Source organism: Ailuropoda melanoleuca, chromosome 3 (assembly GCF_002007445.2).
Source record: "Ailuropoda melanoleuca isolate Jingjing chromosome 3, ASM200744v2, whole genome shotgun sequence".
Lineage (NCBI taxonomy): Eukaryota > Metazoa > Chordata > Mammalia > Carnivora > Ursidae > Ailuropoda > Ailuropoda melanoleuca.
Window position 1 is genome coordinate 23,686,121 of NC_048220.1, and position 18,046 is coordinate 23,704,166.

Here is an 18,046-nt window from a genome sequence, read left to right on the forward strand (position 1 = left end):
ACTAAAGAAGTTAGGAAGGATATGGGGAGCCCCACCTTAGGAACTTGTACCATTCCCCCTGAGAACTGTTGACTGTAATTTTAGTGGCCTACTGGCCTTGAGTTACACTGCCCTTCTGCCATCCTCTTTCACTGCAGTTTAATTTAGCCTCAAGGCTTGAGCCCTGAAGCATCTCAGCTATATCATGTTGGGTGCTCTGTCTTAACAACAACACATGGTCAATTGCTGAACTGGGATATATTTTCTGGGCTGCTTAGGAGTGTGCTCATTTGGTTCATGTGGCATTGTATCTCTGTTTTCTTTCTCTTTCTCTTTTCTGTCTTTATCCTGCCATAGGTAACTGATCTTTTAAAATGTGCTACCCTCAACAAATAGCTGGTCTATTTTCCTATTGATCTTTGTGGTTGAATTAGCATAAATGCAACTAATTCTAGTCATTTGGTAGAAATATTATTTGTTTCTGTGGATATATCTAAATTGGTATTTTTAATCCAATTTTTATTAATCTTTTTATTTTCTTTAGATTGATGAACAAATTGAAAGTATGTTTAATTCAAAGAAGAGAGTTAAGGATATGGCTGCGCCTGGAACGTCTAGTGTTCCTGCTCCAACTGCAGGAAATGCTGAGAAATTAGAAATTGCTAAGAGATTGGCTCTTAGAATCAATGCTCAGAAGAATTTGGGCATTGAGTCTCAGGTATTAAGTAATTGCTCCAAGTTTTAGTCACTGCTTTTTATGTTAGCACAAGTGAACAGGTTGTTCTAGACATTGAGTTAGTGGGAATTTAACATTAATCTGAATACAGATTCTTTAGTTACTGCATTTGGATGATTCCTCTTATATGGTTAACTAAAGTCTTAATGCCTATTTTGGAATTCTTTTTTTTTTTTTTTCCTAAGATTTTATTTATTTATTTGACAGAGAGACAGCCAGTGAGAGAGGGAACACAAGCAGGGGAAGTGGGAGAGGAAGAAGCAGGCTCCCAGTGGAGGAGCCTGATGTGGGGCTCGATCCCAGGACTCTGGGATCATGCCCTGAGCTGAAGGCAGATGCTTAACGACTGAGCCACCCAGGCGCCCCCTGTTTTGGAATTCTTAACTGAAGCATGTTAGCTCTTGATAGTTTTGTAAAGTAGTATTCTGATGATCTTAATATCTTAAGGAAATAGCTCCCCCCTTTTTTCTTTTTTCTTTTTCTTCAAGATTTTATTTATTTGAGAGAGAGAAAAAGAGAGCGAGCACAAGCGGGGGAGAGGCAGAGGGAGAAGCAGAGTCCCCACTGAGCACAGAGCCTGATGTGGGGCTCGGTCCCAGGACCCTGGGATCATGACCTGAGCCACCCAGGCACCCCGTGTTTTCTTTCTTGATCTGCTTTTATTGCGTGGTTTATTGGGCACACAAACAATTTCTTGGAAGTATAATACCTGGTTACATAACTCAAACTAACATGGGCTTAAACAGTGGAAAATGTGTTAAATATTTCACATGCCATCTTTCTCTTGAGAGCTTTTTTATTAACTTAATTTTTAAAAAATTATCAACTTAATTTTTAACTAAGAATAAACTTTCATAGGATTCTCAAAGAATAGTTTGTTTATTTTAACAGTGTTTTGAAGATTTTGAGAGTCTGTGTCCAGTAGGCTGGATAGCTTCGGGACTGTAACACCCAACCTGGAAGGACCAAGCCTTCCGGACGTTAGTGGACTGACTCAGTGAGGCAGCTAAAATTGAGACTTAGAGTCTCAAGTTTCTGTTTGTTTCGTTTAGCCAGTGAGAATTGCTTCTCTGCTGCTTGGCTAAGATCATGTGTTTAGCCAGTGAGTTACCATGAAGTGTCTGCTATACTCAGGCCTTACTTCCCCTGAAAACAGAGATTATAGTGCCTCATCTGATATTTTCTGGGATTATTACTGCTAATAAGTCTTTATTGTTGAAATCAAATAGCCACGCCTTCTCATTGTTAGAAAATCTTGAGGTTTGAGTCTGTTATTACCTATAGAATTCTGTCCACATTAGGCATATGGTAAAATTAAGTTCAAATTAAAAAGGTTTAAGTGCAAAATAAAGTAAAAATGTAAGTCAGTCATTTACTGTAATTTATTGAACATTGGCTTGGGCTTTGGGGTTGGAGAGCTCAGTGGTGGTAGTGGACAAAGATTCTAATTTAGAGGAAATTCTTAGGAGCCACAAAGTTATATAAATGATTTTAGAAATATTTTACTGTATATCAAGAGTTATCTAATTCTCTATGATCCAGTAGAATTTTTAATAATAGAGTTGAATTTTCTTTATTTTTCTCATCAAAGTAAGGGAGATAAATATATTAAACTGCTAATTTGCACATGAGTAGGACTCTGCATTAGAAAGATGCTTCTAGTTAGTGGCTTACCAGAGCATAATTTGTGGTAGGATCCCTGATCTTGTCTCTGCCCTCATTTGAGATTTGACTGTAGGTCTTCTTTAACTGCAGGATGTGATGCAACAGGCCACCAATGCAATTCTCAGAGGTGGCACCATCCTGGCTCCCACTGTGTCTGCCAAAACCATTGCAGAGCAACTTGCTGAAAAGATCAATGCCAAGCTCAATTATGTGCCTTTGGAGAAACAAGAAGAGGAGAGACAGGATGGTGGACAAAATGAATCTTTTAAGAGATATGAGGAAGAATTAGAGATCAATGACTTCCCACAGGCAAGTAACAGTTTTAAGCCTTTTTTAAATGATGGAGTAAAAACTCTTGGTTCTTTAGGAGCAAAAATACCTTCTTTAAAACCTGTGAACATTTTCATAGCTACTTTACTTTTTATTTAGATGAGGGAGACAACGATAGAAATTTTATTTTCATGAATATATTCTAGTTACATTAGGATCTAAATGATTTTATGTGAAAGTGTTAATTATATTCTTAATATTGACCATAATATTATTGAACCAACCTATTCTTTGTCCGTACACCAGGTTTTTGTCCTTCTGTGAAGTGATTTTTTTCCTCCCACCCTTTCTTTCATAGACTGCTAGGTGGAAAGTTACCTCTAAGGAAGCTCTGCAGAGAATCAGTGAATATTCTGAAGCCGCAATTACAATCAGAGGAACATATTTCCCTCCTGGCAAAGAACCTAAGGAAGGAGAGCGGAAAATTTACTTGGCAATTGAAAGTAAGTATTGTTGGTTCTGTTGCAGTCTTGAGTTAGGTCAGAGTTGATATAGATGAAACAGACACAGAGAGAATGTAAGGTTAGTTCTAGAGAGGATAAAAGTAAAGAACATGTATAAGAAAAAAAATAGTTTCATGTATCATTTAAGGTCTTTATTTAGACATTCAGTACATATGGAAAGGTGACTGTATATGGAACTCTTTCAGTCTTGACAATTCAGTCAAATTAGAAAATCACTCTAAAAGAAAGATATTTTAAGGACTGATGTGTTTATGCTTCTAATAAGTAGAATATTCTGGTCAAAGTTTAGGTTAGAAAGTAAATCAGTATATTAGTTCACTTAATGAATGTTTATCCAAGCAAGTATTCCCTGTGTAATTATGGCCATAAAAGTTCTTGCATATCTTTAAAAAAAACAAGAAGAGGACAGAGAATACCATAACCCAAAGTATATAAGTAAGGTATTACATAGAGCGATCAGATTTGGGGTTTTTTTGTGGGTGTTTTGTTTTGTTTTCTTTTTACACTTTATTTATTTGAGAGAGTGTGTGTGTGTGAGAGAGAGAGAGTCAGAGACAGAGACAGAGGGGCAGAATAAGAGGGAAAGGGAGAGAATCTCAAGCAGACTCCTTGCTGAGCATGGAGCCTGACTACAGGGTTAGACCTCATGACCTGAACCTAAACTAAGTTGGATGCTTAACTGAGTGAGCCTCCCAGGCACCCCAGTCAGATTTGCTTTTTAACTTTATTTCACACATTCATGAATGAGTTCAAAAGAGTTTCCATTTTTATTTTTCCCCTAATGTATTATTCCACTGCATAATAGAACAACTTGCCTCCTTTCATTTATATATCTGAATATTTCTGTAATAGACTTACAAGTGTAGACCCAGCCAGCTCCACTTCATCAGTTTAATGAATTAAATATCTGTTGCATACTGGTTTTGGAGCTGTGGAAAGGTTGATCCTGTGTGTTCTGTAAGCTCAGAGTCTGCATCCATAGTGCTTTAAATGGCTTTGATGGCTCCAGAGGAGCCTCTCTCACATCCTGTATCATCTCAGGCACTGGCCGAGTTATGTTGAGGCGCACACATCACTTCTGACGAAGAAGCCTTACCTCACCCTCTTCACCACTCTGTAGCTCTTTACCTGTTTGTCTTCACAGTAGTCATCACAGAAATTGTGGTATATTTTTACTTGTTGTGTCCCCTCCCCCCACTAGAGTTCTCTGGATGTAGTGATTTTATCATCTGCCCTATTCTCAAAGCAGAGGGGTAAACACTTGATAAATTTTCTGAGTAATGCACCTGATTAAGCCCTATAGTCACTTGTCTTCCTGATACAAAGTATTACTTGACAGGCATCTCCTCTATTGGATCTCTTTAAAGCTGCACTGTCCAAGAGAACACTCTGTGATGGCTATGGAGCACTCAAAATACGGCCAGTGTGACTGAAATTCGTAAATTTTATTTAATTTTTGTAAAGGAATTCATATTTGATTTTTTTTTTTGTAAGTAATCTCTACACCCATTGTGGGGCTCAAACTCACGACGACGAGATCAAGAGTCGCATGCTCTACTGACTGAGCCAGCCAGGAGCCCCAGTTTTTATTAATTTAAATTTAAATAGCCACATACATGGCTGCTGGCTACTGTAATGGTTAGCTTTTAAGTTTGTTGTTGGAAAGATCATTAGAAGGTATTTAGTTCCATTGAAAGTATATTGTAAATAAGGTTTGTCACTGTTAGTGACAGTGTTTTTTTGTTCTTGTTACATTTTGGCATTTCTTTGATTTTGTGAGGACTTTATAATTTTAGGTAAGTTCTTTCTGAATATAATGTACAGGTGATCTGCTTACATATTAGGAATTGATTGTTTCCTGGCCAAAACAAGGAATCTCATAAACGCGACTAAAAGTTAATTAGCGCTATGCCTGTTTAGTCACTTTCCTTTGAATTGGTGACCTCAGTTATTTTTGTGTGGCATCTCAGCATAAAGATACAAGAAGAGAAACACATGTGTAGTATGTATCCCATCTATCCCTAAGTAGAAATCATTTCCTGGCCAAAAGTGCAAGATAGGGTCAGAGTAAGTTAAGGCACTGAAGAGTGCTGTTGCCAAGATTATGCCAGTTGGGTTTTTTTGTTGTTGTTGTTGTTTTGTTTTTCTTTATAAGTATTTGCCTGGTTGCTATAAACTTTTGATTAGTTTCCAGAATTCTGATACAGTTGATTTCAGGTTTTTGCATATTTACTCACGTTTTGTCAGAGGACAGGCTTTTGGAGTTCCAGGCTCTGCTATTTTCACTGATGCACTCTCACGACTGGGCCTTTTAAAGTTAATGATGAATTGTGGCAATGGGGAAACTCAAATGCAGCTTTTTTATATGTTCCATGTTATTGCCATTCTGCCATTATTTCATGCATATTTTAAAATGCATGCATATTTAAGATTCATGCATATTTTAAAATGGTGCACAAAGGATGTAGAGCTTGAACTAAGCAAATTCCATGTTTTTTTTTGTGATTGTGACTTTTATTAAGTCAGGTTTTTAAGTGCATCCTTTTATGTGTCCTGAAAGACTTTTGTTCTGCCAGTGACTTTGTGTTTCTAAATCATGTGATTACTCTTCCTTATTGTGTAGTAAAATGAGGATTTCTGGCACCTAGTTCTTCAAGGAGAGAAAATTACACTGACATCTTTCTGCACTTGGAACTGGACAGGTCTCCCCTACTCCAGTGTCTTTAGGCCATACAGGATGGAGACAGTGTCCTCCAGTAGAATCTGATGATAAAACCCTTGGTGTACATGCAGTCAGCCTTTTATTTTCAGCTTGAATATCATGGGGGCCATTTAAGCAAAACCAGTACTTTTAAATGCCTGCCTTAGAAAGAGGTAAATCAGAGATAACGATTGCTTGATTTGAAAAAGGATCCTCTATGTAATTCTTGAATTCAAAGGTAATTATGTTTAGTATAGTATATCGAGGTTCATCTTACATAGAACTTTACCAGAACATACCTCCTCTACTGCCAAGTGAAGTGAGAAGCCCACAGCTTCTGCTTGACTTTTCCTTCCACTTAGAGTGCTTCTGGTCCTTTCGCTCCACTGTCAACTTGTACGTAGGAAATAATGTCTAATTTTTATAATCTAAATCAGTTTTCCCCCACATATATAACAAGATAATCTTATCAAAAACGAATCTTTAGAATTTTAGAGCCAGGGATGCATGGGTGGCTCTGTCGGTTGAGCGTCTGCCTTAGGCTCAGGTCGTGATCCTGGGGTCCGGGAATCGAGCCCCGCCTCAGGCTCCCTGCTCAGCAGAGAGTCTGCTTCTCCCTCTCTCTCTGCTGCTCCCCTCGCTTGTACGCTCTCTCTCTCTGGTCTCATCTCAAATAAATAAATGAATAAAATCTAAAAAAAATTAAAAAAGAAGTCTAGAGCCATAGTGATGGTTAAGAACTGGAGATTAGTAGTTAAAATGATCCAAAGCTTTGAGATTTTCATAGAGGATTAGTTTTTTAAAGGATTTTTAGTTTTTGAAACTCCAGCCAAATCAGCTGAACTCTAATAGGACAAAAACAGGTGTTGGAAGGAGCCTAGTGTCATCTGTTTCTAGTTCTGTAATTGGAGGGACCCTACTGCCTGGCTCCTTGGAGGCTCTGTGTGGCTCAGCAGTTTCAGGCCTCCCACCAGGCAGCGGGAAGGAGAACAGGAAGGCCTTATGTGCCTAGCCATCCTGTATAATTTATAGCCTGTTTTGTGACCCTCTCTTTTTACTAGCGGAGAATCCCTTAAAAGCAGCCAGAGTTGTTTTAGGACCAATGAGAGGAAATGTCTCTTTTCCATGGCAGCTTATAAACATATGTAGCCTATTACCTAAAGAAGCTTTATTAAGTCAAAACTTTAAACTGGTCCAAACGGTCAGGCTCTAACTAAAGTAGGAAAATTACTCTTCTACTTTGATTTAGGTGAGAGTGTCATTTTCTTTCTTTTTAAAATAGCACAGAATATCAACAAGCTTCACACCAGCTCATGCCAAGTAGCATATTTTTCTCCTGAATTTCATTTTGGTTGTAATTTTTAGTCTGGCTTCGCTCTTGATTCTACCCTTTTGTTTACTTTCATCCACCTCTCTTCTCTTCCAGCACCCACAGCTTTAAAATGTGTGGTTGCTGGCTGGTGGAGGTGTGGGATTTAGATGAGATATGTTGCTGTGACTTCACAGCCATACTCCTGGCTCTTTCCTTCCCATTGTTAAACTGTTTCTTCTTCCTCGCCCCCTTGCTCTTTCTCCTCTCTTCCTTTTCCTTCTTCATCTCCTTCCCTTCCTCCCCTCCTCCCTTCCCTTGCTCCCCCTGGGATCAGAAAAGGTCATTCACATCTAATAAGAAGGAATTCTTGTGGCTTGTTTTCCTCATTTTGTTTTCTTACATAGAATGATAAATACATAGTTTTCTGCATTGCATCCCTAGTTCTCATATTGTTTAACATTTCACTCCTACCCTAATCCTTACTTTCTTGTCTGTTGGTCCAGCTCTTTAATTTTTATCAGTGTGCACTGTGCTACCTATCTCCTTTAATTTTTTTTAATTTTAATTTAATTTTATTTATTTTGGATTTTTTTGAGAGAGAGGAAGAAGGGAGTGGTAGAGCAGAGGGAGAGAGAGAGAATCTTAAGCAGTCTCCACATCCAGCGTAGAAGCTGCATGGGGCTGGATCTCATGATCTTTGATCATGACCTGAGCCTAAATCAAGAGTCGGATGCTTAATCGACTGAGCCACCCAGTCGTCACCTTTTTCTAACTTTTATTTATTTATTTTTATTACTATTTTTTTGGTGTGTGTTACCTATCTAGACTTACCTGGTCCCTGGCATTGTCCCTTGTCTTCAGATCCCTTCACACTACCCTTCATGGCTCTCTCGTCTTTATGTCTCCTTTATTTCTGGTCCATATTTCCATTGGCCTGACATTTCAAACTGGATGTCACATGAGCCCTTCAACTACAGCAATCTCAGAATTGAATTTCATCTACCATCACTACTGATAATACCTGTTTTTCCTTCTTGGATTCAGTATCTTCTTAATTACTTCTTACTTTATTTGCTTCTCAACTCTTAGCGACTGAATTCTGCCTGGAGAACTGAGGGAGGGGTTTTTGTAAGGAATGATATTTAGAAGTCATTCTGATAAACTACTTCCTACCTTTCCATTCTGTTGTAACATCTTTACAAGTTTGTTTTTCTAATAGTCTGCAAGATCATATAGAGCATGAATGAGTTGTTTGTATAATGAATCTCTCATTCTATATCATACATAGTGGGTACTTTCTTGAGTTGAAATAACTGTATGAATGAATGTCTCCAGACTGCCTCATCCTCTAGGCTATCTTGCTGTGTTCTTTTACACTCTTTTCCAACCACACTATACTTCTCTTATTCTTCAGTAATTAAGCATGCCTTTTTTTTCCCCCCCAAGATTATTTATTTGAGAGAGAGAGAGCACGAGCAGGAGGAAGAAAGAGAGGGAGAAGAGGGAGAAAAAGAGGGAGAACCAGGCTCCCAACAGAGCAGGGAGCCTGATGCGGGGCTTGATCCCAGGACCCTGGGATCATGACCTGAGCTGAAGCAGGCACTTAACCAACTAAGCTGCCCAGGCATCCCTAAACATGCCTTTCTTAATCTGTACCATTGCACATGGGATTCCCTTCGCAAAATATTCCATGGCATCTTTTCTCCTTCAACTTGGCTAGTCATCCACCTTAGGGAATATAATAAATGTCTAATAAATACTTGTTAAATAGATTGAACCAAGGAGTTTATATTTCTCTTCAACTTTTTCTTAGTCTCTTTTGGACAAAGTACTAATCTTCTTTTCTTTGCTCTTTTTAATCATACCAAGAACTCTTTTTTTAAAAAAAATATTTATTTATTTGAGAGAGAGCATGAGTGGGAGGGGCAGAGAGAGAGGGAGAGAGAGTCTCAGACAGACTCCCTGCTGAGTGTGGAGCAGGCTGAGGGGCTCGATCTCGTGACCCTGAGATCATGACCTGAACACTTAATCGACTGTGTGACCCAGGCGCCCCCCCCAACCAAGAACTCTTTTTTTTTTTTTTTTTTTTTAAGATTTTATTTATTTATTCGACAGAGATAGAGACAGCCAGAGACAGGGAACACAAGCAGGGGGAGTGGGAGAGGAAGAAGCAGGCTCATAGCAGAGGAGCCTGATGTGGGGCTCGATCCTGTAACGCCGGGATCACGCCCTGAGCCGAAGGCAGACGCTTAACCGCTGTGCCGCCCAGGCGCCCCCCAACCAAGAACTCTTAACACTACATGTAATGTGATGTCATTGGTTACATTTGAAACTCTTAAAGTAATCAGAATAATAAGCAGCCATTATATAATGTGGATGATGTTCCACCAGGTTCTGAAAGGCTATCTTGGCAGGCAGTACAGTGTTTCTCAGAGTCATCTACAGGAACTCCTGCTGGATCTCCATGACACGGATAAACATCCATTGTAATTCTAGTATATGAATAACGTTTTCCTCTTGCCCACCAGGTGCCAATGAACTGGCTGTGCAGAAAGCAAAGGCAGAAATCACCAGGCTTATAAAAGAAGAACTGATTCGGCTGGTGAGTGAAAACCTCAAAGACTTCTTTGTTTTAGTAAATATTTTATTGAACTATAATATAAATTCAGAAAACTACACAAGTCATAAATCTATAGCTTGGTGAAATTTCACAAAGGAAGCACACTGATGTCATCACTTCCCAGATCAAGAAACAGAGTACAGTACCAGCATTCCAGAAGCTCCCCGCATGCTCCTCCTGTCACTATTCATCTCCCCCGTCACTGTTCATCTCCCCCAAATGTAACAGTGTTCTTTTAACGTGGCAGATTATTTGCACCTATTTTTGAACTCCGTATAAGTGGGATCAGTTGCTATGTACTCTTTTGTATCTAATTTCTTTGACTCAGCATTACTTGGAGGAAATCCATGTTGTTGCATGTAGCACTCATTGTCTTTCATGGCTGTGTAAGTATTTAATTTGTGAATATACCCACAAATTATGTATTGGACTTTAGGACTATTTTACCTTTTGTTTTTATGAATAATGCTTCTCTGAGCATTCATTCATTCATCTATTCATTCATTTAATTATTTATTTGAGAGAGAGAGAGTGCCGGAGGCGGGGCAGGGGGAAAGGGAGAGAGAGAGAGTTTTAAGCCAACTCCATGCTGAGCGTGGAGTGATGTAAGCCTTGGATCTCACAACCCTGAGATCACGACCTGAGCTGAAACCAAGAGTTGGATGCTTAACCACCCTTCTCTGAGAATTCTTTCATGTCTCTTTTATACATATCAGTGTGCTTTTCTCTTGGGGTATATACGTTGGAGTTAAAACTTATTGGAATTGCAAATTATTGTGCAGACATAGTTAGCTTTATGTAAGTTTTGCTAAATAATTTTCCAAAGAGGTTATGCTGTGGAAAAGGCATCCTTTTAAAGACCACCTTCCCAAAGAAGGTGACCACATCCCCGTGTCTTTTTTCTTTTTGTTAAGATGTATTTATTTACTTTAGAGAAAATGCACACGAGCCGGAGAGGGCCAGAGGGAGAGAAGCAAACTCCCAGCTGAGTGCAAAACCAGCCTCAGGGCTCAATCCCACAACCCTGAGATCATGACCTGAGCTCAAATCAAGAGTCCAGATGCTTAACCAACTGAGCCACCCAGTTGCCCCCATCCCTGTGTCTTTAGTGCCAGTTGAAGCTTGTAAACTGCCTATAATGTGTACACTGGGTGAGGGGCCTTTGAAAGGACACTTTGTCCTTTCTCTACAAATGTGTGTGTGTGTTTTTTTTTAAGATTTTATTTATTTATTTGACAGAGACAGCCAGTGAGAGAGAGAACACAAGCAGGGGGAGTGGGAGAGGAAGAAGCAGGCTCCTAGCGGAGGAGCCTGATGTGGGGCTCAATCCCGGAACACTGGGATCACGCCCTGAGCTGAAGGCAGACGCTTAACGACTGCACCACCCAGGCGCCCCTACAAATGTGTTTTTGAGGGCTTTTTTTTTTTTTTTTTTAAGATTTTATTTATTTATTTGACAGAGATAGAGACAGCCAGCGAGAGAGGGAACACAAGCAGGGGGAGTGGGAGAGGAAGAAGCAGGCTCACAGCAGAGGAGCCTGATGTGGGGCTCGATCCCATAACGCCGGGATCACGCCCTGAGCCGAAGGCAGACGCTTAACCGCTGTGCCACCCAGGCGCCCCATTTGAGGGCTTTTCTAAAATTCCCCTTAGCTACACAAAACAAGAAGGAAGAAGAAAAGCTTTTTTTTTTTTTTAATAACCTTTAAATCAAGGGCTTATAAGACTATTTCACCAAGGAGTGATAGAGAAGGAACCTTGATGCTAACCACCATGTGTGGGTTCAAAACTGTTGTCCAAGAGTAGTCACGTGAACACACACAGATGACTGGTTATTGAAGTTTTTTCTTCCTCAGTATAATAATACTAACATTTTCTGTTAAATATCTGATAATGCTATAAGTTTGGAAAGGAAATGTCTTTGACATGTATTTCTTTTTCTTTTTTTTTCCTTTGCTTTTTCTGACTACGTATCTTTTTTTTTTTTCTCTTGTAGCAAAATTCATACCAACCAACAAATAAAGGAAGATACAAAGTCTTATAAAATATCTGGAAAAAACTTTTTACTTGTGCTGGTCTGTGACACATGTGGCAATTGTTGTCTCCAGTTTACAATGTATTGTAAATTAAGATTTTTAAAATTCTGTCTTGCTGATTTTTTTAAATATATGAAACCAGTATTTGGTAAAGAAATCTTTCAGTAAGTACCACCAGAATTATCAAACTGTATTTAAAGCAGGCCTGTTTTCAGCGTATGATGTTCTTTAATGTAAACTTTAAATATCAATATTTTAAATATCTGGATAATACTCCAGAAGTTTAAAAAAAATGGAAATATTTGGACTTTCTATTGACAGTAATAAAGTATACAAGTCACTAAGGGGCTCTTCACCTTATCCTCTTGAAATGAAATAGTGATCATCTCCTCAAAAAAAGGTAAAATTCTCTAATTTTCTGTCATGTCCTGTCCCCGCTGCCCCGCACCCCAAGCTTAAATCTTACTTGACTCAGTGGAACAATATGAACTGGATTTAAGAATGTTATAATAGAATTTTTACAAAATGTTTCAGTTTTTGTTTCAATTTTTATCATCATAAATGGTCAATAGTTGGACTGCTTTTTGGTTTTGTAAAATTAAAGATTTGTAGTATAAGAGTTTTTTGCATTTCTTTACACTGCAAAGAGTTTTAGTATTTACTCCTTTTAGGTTCTCCTCACAACCTCTAGCTCTGTGTCTAGCTACTAAATCTTTTTTAATCTTCCTTAAAAGAAAGTGATTTGTAGCCTATAAATATTAATGTTTCCTTTTTCCCCTGAAAGTGTTCATATATCTGTACATAAAAACACACTACTAATTTTAATCCACGTTTTCTCCAGGATTATTGAGTAGGTTATGAATTTTCTTTCTTAAAAATTTTCAAGCATAATGGTACCTGTGTTGTAGACTTAGATTTAAGTATCTCTCAGTGAAATTTAGCTCACAAGAAGTCATATATTAATTTTTGATCCCTCAGATACATTTCCTGAATATTCTAATTTATTGTTATAATTGGATCACCCAATATTCTTTTCAAGACTCCTGGTGTATTAGAACTTGGTGGTGGTGTCACTTCTTGAAAAAAAGAAAATTTCCAGGAATTAAATAGATATATTTCTTAAGAGAAACAGAAGTTTCCGAATATTCTTGACTTGAGTTTTTTTAAAAAGAAAAAAATAAAGTATACTAAAATCATATTAATAGTACATTAAGTGGTTAAAATGACAAAGGGTATCAATCATTTCTTCAATATAGTTATTCTTACTGAAAAACTAAGATGGATATAACCGGGAAATATTCTTCGATCCCTTCCACATCTACTTTCTTTTCTTAGAAGAAGAAAACAGACAAGACACATGTAACAAGAGAACCAAGTAAACCATTTACTCTAAAATGCAGGCATCTTGGGCTCCTTTTCCTTTCCTTTTATTTATTTGTTTATTTTTATTACCTAGTGATTGTTTCTTTTGATAGAATATGTGGTAGTCTCACATTGGTGACAATTGGTGCTTCCTTCAGCCTCCTGGATCACTTTGAGATTCAGAGTTTTACATCATTTTAGCATTACTACCTTTATGTTTGTGTATCTAGTTGTAACAAACCACTGATAGTATTTTGTCCTAAAGTGAAACACGTTTCTCTGTTATAACATTTTTTAGTGTCACACTGACTCTTTGATTTTTAAAATCGGAATGATGTACAGACTAAATTGTTTTTTTAATGCAATATCAGTATTTGCTCATGTTTTCTAAATTCCTTATAAAATAAAGTTAATTCAGCCTACACTTTCCTAAAATTATCTCTGCTGAAATGTTTTATGCTGTTGCTCTAATTTTGTTTACCTTGGTAGGCATGTGAGAGAAGTATTATTACTCTCTATATCTTTATTAAAAATTCCAGCAACCCCACTACCCAGAATATACAGTCCTCTCCAAAAATATCTTCCTGAAGAAGCGTCTTAGTCTTAGATTGTGTTTGTATTTGGCATAAGACAGGTGATAGGTGAAATAATAATTCATGTGCTAGTTGGCATTTTGCCACAGTGCACTCGTTTTACAAAATGGAAGTATAGATTTTAACAATGATGGCTAAGTTCTTTCCAAGTCATTGTAAACACTATTATTTGATATGTTTCGTGTCTTATCAGCCTCGTTGGTGTACAGATGGTTGTCAGCTGGGAGTCACAGTGCACCTAAGACTGCAGTCCTTCCTCTGGGGCAGGCAGCCCTGACGTGTGAAGTTGTTTGTTTGAGCAGAACCAGTTCTTGAGTACCTGGGATTTAAAAATCCTCTAAAGCCAGCTGTGGGATCTCTTTCTAAACAGCATATCAACACTGTAAGGGTCACAAGGTAGAAAGCAAAACCTCCACTGTTGTAACTTAGCTATGTGTGAGCTCTTTTCCCTATGGAGCCTTCCTTTCCTTTATAAAACTATCAGCTAAGGTCCTTAAGTGACAGATAACATAGTGCTTAAGATAGGAGCTAGGAGGAAAATGGTAGTTGAATTCTAGGGTAAAAAGCTACACTTTGTTTAAAAATGTTCTGTTTTGGTGTTTTATTGGTGATGGATGCTAAGCTCTTAGCAAGAGTTCTAAGTAGCTATCCCAGAGTGATCCTTGAGATCAGACGCTTCCTCTTAGATTGGAGCTACTACTTCTTCACAATTTGGTACATGCTTCTGGCGTGAAAAGCTGAAGTTAAGGTGGGTGTGTAAATATGAAGACAAATAGTGAATGAATATGTGTGGAGGGGTAGAGGGGATGTCTTACCTTTTTATTCACTTTAGGTGATATAATCATCAGAAAACCTTAATAAAATCTCACTTGAGTGGGCTCTTTGGCTTGGCAATATAATCAACATCTTACTGATTAATGTTAGACAAGTTCTCCAGAGCTAAAGATGGCTACATTTCCCTCTCTAAAGATCCCCTGCTGTTTTCAATTGCAGGTATTTGAAGGTCTTTTTCCCCCCCTCCTGTAGCAACTTAAAATTTTCCTCAGGAATCCAAAGTAGAAATGTGAAGAACAATTGTAAACATTTTCTTTGTAAAATCCCCCACAATATCAGTGATCTCACCTTCATAGTGCTTTCTGGCTTAGCTGGTATTTGTGTATTTGTAAGTGCATATTATCAAATCACGTGACTGGGAAGGAATTTACTTTTTTTGTTGTTTTTTAAGATTTTATTTTTAAATAATCTCTTCACCCAGTGTGGGGCTCAAATTCACAACCCTGAGATCAAGAGCTGTATGCTCCACTGACTGAGCCAGCCAGGCGCCCTGGAGGAATTTACTTTTGATTATTTTTCTTGACCTTATTCTCTTCCAAATATGGCTTCAGCTTATAGAAGTTCATGATTTTGAAGCTCTACCCTTTCAGAAGAAATTCTAACTTTGCATTAACCTTGGGGAGGAAAAAAAAAAGTGTGAAATAAAAAAATAAAGTTTTAATGACCCTTTGGAAATCTGGAGCTCAGAGTTGCCCTTTCAGATATTATGATTACTGTAAAAGCTAAAGTTTCAGAGTGAAAAAATTCCTAACCATTTTTAATATATGGAAATACCTGATAGTTCATGTTTTGAATATTAGACCCTTTTCACAATTTTACCTATTATGGAATAAAGAATATGTGAGGATTCAGTGTGGAAAATGGGCTTTTTGTCCACAGAAGAAGCGTATCATTTAAACTTGGCACTTGGTAGTAGATGGATTTCTAGCAGCTTACCAACTCCAGGCACTTCTTAGCGGCCTTGGATTTAACGTGTCTGTAGCCTTTATTTCTGAATTCCTAGTAGGCTCTCAGGTGCCTGGTCTTGCAGTTCAGGGATACTTGAAGGCATTATTTTCTCTCTCTGCTTTTGCCTATGGAAGTCTTCTGAAAGCTTAGACCCCCAGAACTGTATTGTTGACTTTCGCAAAAAGATCCTTTTTATCTCCCAAGGCAGCCCAGGGCCCAAATTACAGATTTGGAAAGCTTGATGGAGAGAGCAGGGGAGTAAATGCCTGGGAATTCCAAAGAGAACGCAAGTTCGTCTAAGTTTTTAGGGGTCTAGTGGTACTATTTAAGTATCAGGTGGTAATGATTCTGTGATACACATTCAAAAGCTACCGATAATGTTCACTTTCTTTTTGTTCTTGGATTTTGACTGCCTGTGATCTAACGTTAGTGTTCTCCAAAGTGGGGCACATGTATAGTAAGCCATATGGAAAGCAGGAAGAAAATACTAGAGCTGTTTGTTACTTTTTCAATCTCATCCTTTTTTTAAAAAAAAATTTACTTATTTTAGAGAGTGCATGTATGTGTGAGCTGGGGGAGGGGCCAAGAGAGAGGGGAGAATCCTCAAGCAGACTCCCTGCTGAGCACAGAGCCAATCCCAGGACCCCGAGATCAAGAGCCAGATGCCCATCCGACTGAGCCACCCAGGCGCCCCCATCCTTTAAATTTTTTTTTTAGTAGCTTTTATAATACGTTGTTTCATGACATGTTGTATTTAAATATAGTGGTTGCAATATTGGTAAAACAGTTCATGCACATAATTATAAATAAACTTACTATATTGGGGGGTAATGGAACAACCTTAGGTTGTTTAAATGCTTTAAAATGTTTGCTTTTTTATATGTAAGTGGATGTGATAATACCTGTCTTTGGGTTGTTGTGAGGATGAGGTGATATAGAACATTTAAAGCATGTAAAGATAGTGCCTGGCATAAGGTAACCATCCAATAAGTATCAGTACTGTTATCATTACAATGGGTGTGGGTTTTCTCATGCTCTCTTTCCATATTGCTGTTATTTTCAATATTGCTATAAGCTGTATACCTAGTGAGGACAGTCCATGGCTACTGATAAACTAAAATCTAGAAAGTGAGATTAATTTTTTCTGTTTATCTTTCAGTTCAAGTGAAAGTATTTAGGAACACTTGTTGCCACAGTTCAAAGGTCTCTAGAGGCAGCCAGCTCCTGGCTCTAGACAAATACTCCTTTTATGGCCTTCCTTTTGCATGTGTACAATCACCATTTATCATTCAAAAATCTTACTAGCTCGTTATCTTTCTATCTGATCTGGCCTGTCTGGAGCCCGGCTGAAGCTGTTGGAGAAGGAATGAAGAATGTTGGATTGAGTCCAAATTGTATTTCAAGGGTATACACTTTTGAAGAAGAAGTGGTTGTAAGTCAAAGTGTGACATTTAAGAGTGTGCTCTTGTTGCACATTTAGTGATGATAAATGGCTCTGCTCTTGAAAAAGCCTCTACATTCAGGACTAGTTGTACGTTTTATCTGTGTGTACTATAGCACCTCATTAAGGCCAACCTGAGATGATTCTCAGGATACAACAGATTACTGCATTAACACTGTATTCTGATTATCAACTTGAGTTTTTGTCTACCTCACCAGAATGTAAAGTCCCTGAGGTCAATGTTAAATTTAGTGCTGTATCCCCAGGACTTTGCATTCACTAAAATATGTTGAATTGACTAGTTGCTTGTCCATAGTCATATAGTTAATAAGTGATAGACCTAGATTTAAATCCACCTCTATCTTTACCCATTAGCTCATTTAATTTCTTATCCCTGCAAGGAGGACATTGTCTTCATTTCACACATATGGAAGCTTCGGAAAGAACAGTGACTTGCCCAAGGTACAATAGGAGACAAATGTCAGAGAGGCGTTCAAACCCAGGCAAGTGTGACTTCCATCTGTTATTTTGGCCACCTCTCCATTGGGCCTGCAAATCATGGGACCCTATTAGGGCAAAAGTTCGTTTCTTAAGTGGTTTTATGTACAAATGCCATTTCAGACAAAAATAGAGAGTTACGGATCTGGAATAGTGGTATGGGAGTGCTACAGTGCATTTTTGAATTCCACTTCAAGAATATAAAAGAGGACTTGAGTAGAGAAAACCTGTTTTAACATTTTTTGGAAGGGTACTTCCAAATCTGTGTATCCTCAAATCTGTGTACCTATTTTAGCTGTCTTCTACATTGGTATTTTCCCTTTATCTATGAACAATACTGGTATAATCAGTCCTACTTTGTAGTATGTTATAGAAGTAATGAGTCAGAATATTTAGAATCTTGTTAGGGAACTATGCCTGCCAGAAAATGAGTGGGCTAGCTTGTTTTATGTACTGTATTTGGTTTTCCTGTTGCTCCTGTCTTTCCTACTGTCAGCAGTGCCTGGACAAGTGCTGTGCTCAAGGCA

The 18,046-nt window shown here is 38.2% G+C and overlaps 1 protein-coding gene across 2 annotated transcripts in view; it reads left to right on the forward strand.

The window, feature by feature from the left end:
- DDX46 (DEAD-box helicase 46) overlaps positions 1-13,640 on the forward strand; it is a 70,355-nt gene extending 56,715 nt beyond the window's left edge. The window contains exons 19-23 of one of the 2 annotated variants that reach the window (XM_011224535.3): positions 524-700; positions 2,471-2,689; positions 3,009-3,153; positions 9,716-9,789; positions 11,804-13,640. In XM_011224535.3, the coding sequence (XP_011222837.1) occupies positions 524-700; positions 2,471-2,689; positions 3,009-3,153; positions 9,716-9,789; positions 11,804-11,851 (663 nt within the window). In that variant the 3' untranslated portion in view covers positions 11,852-13,640. The remainder of the gene's footprint in view (positions 1-523; positions 701-2,470; positions 2,690-3,008; positions 3,154-9,715; positions 9,790-11,803) is intronic. The other variant, XM_019799275.2, reaches the window with a different exon arrangement.
- Positions 13,641-18,046: the final 4,406 nt, after the last annotated feature.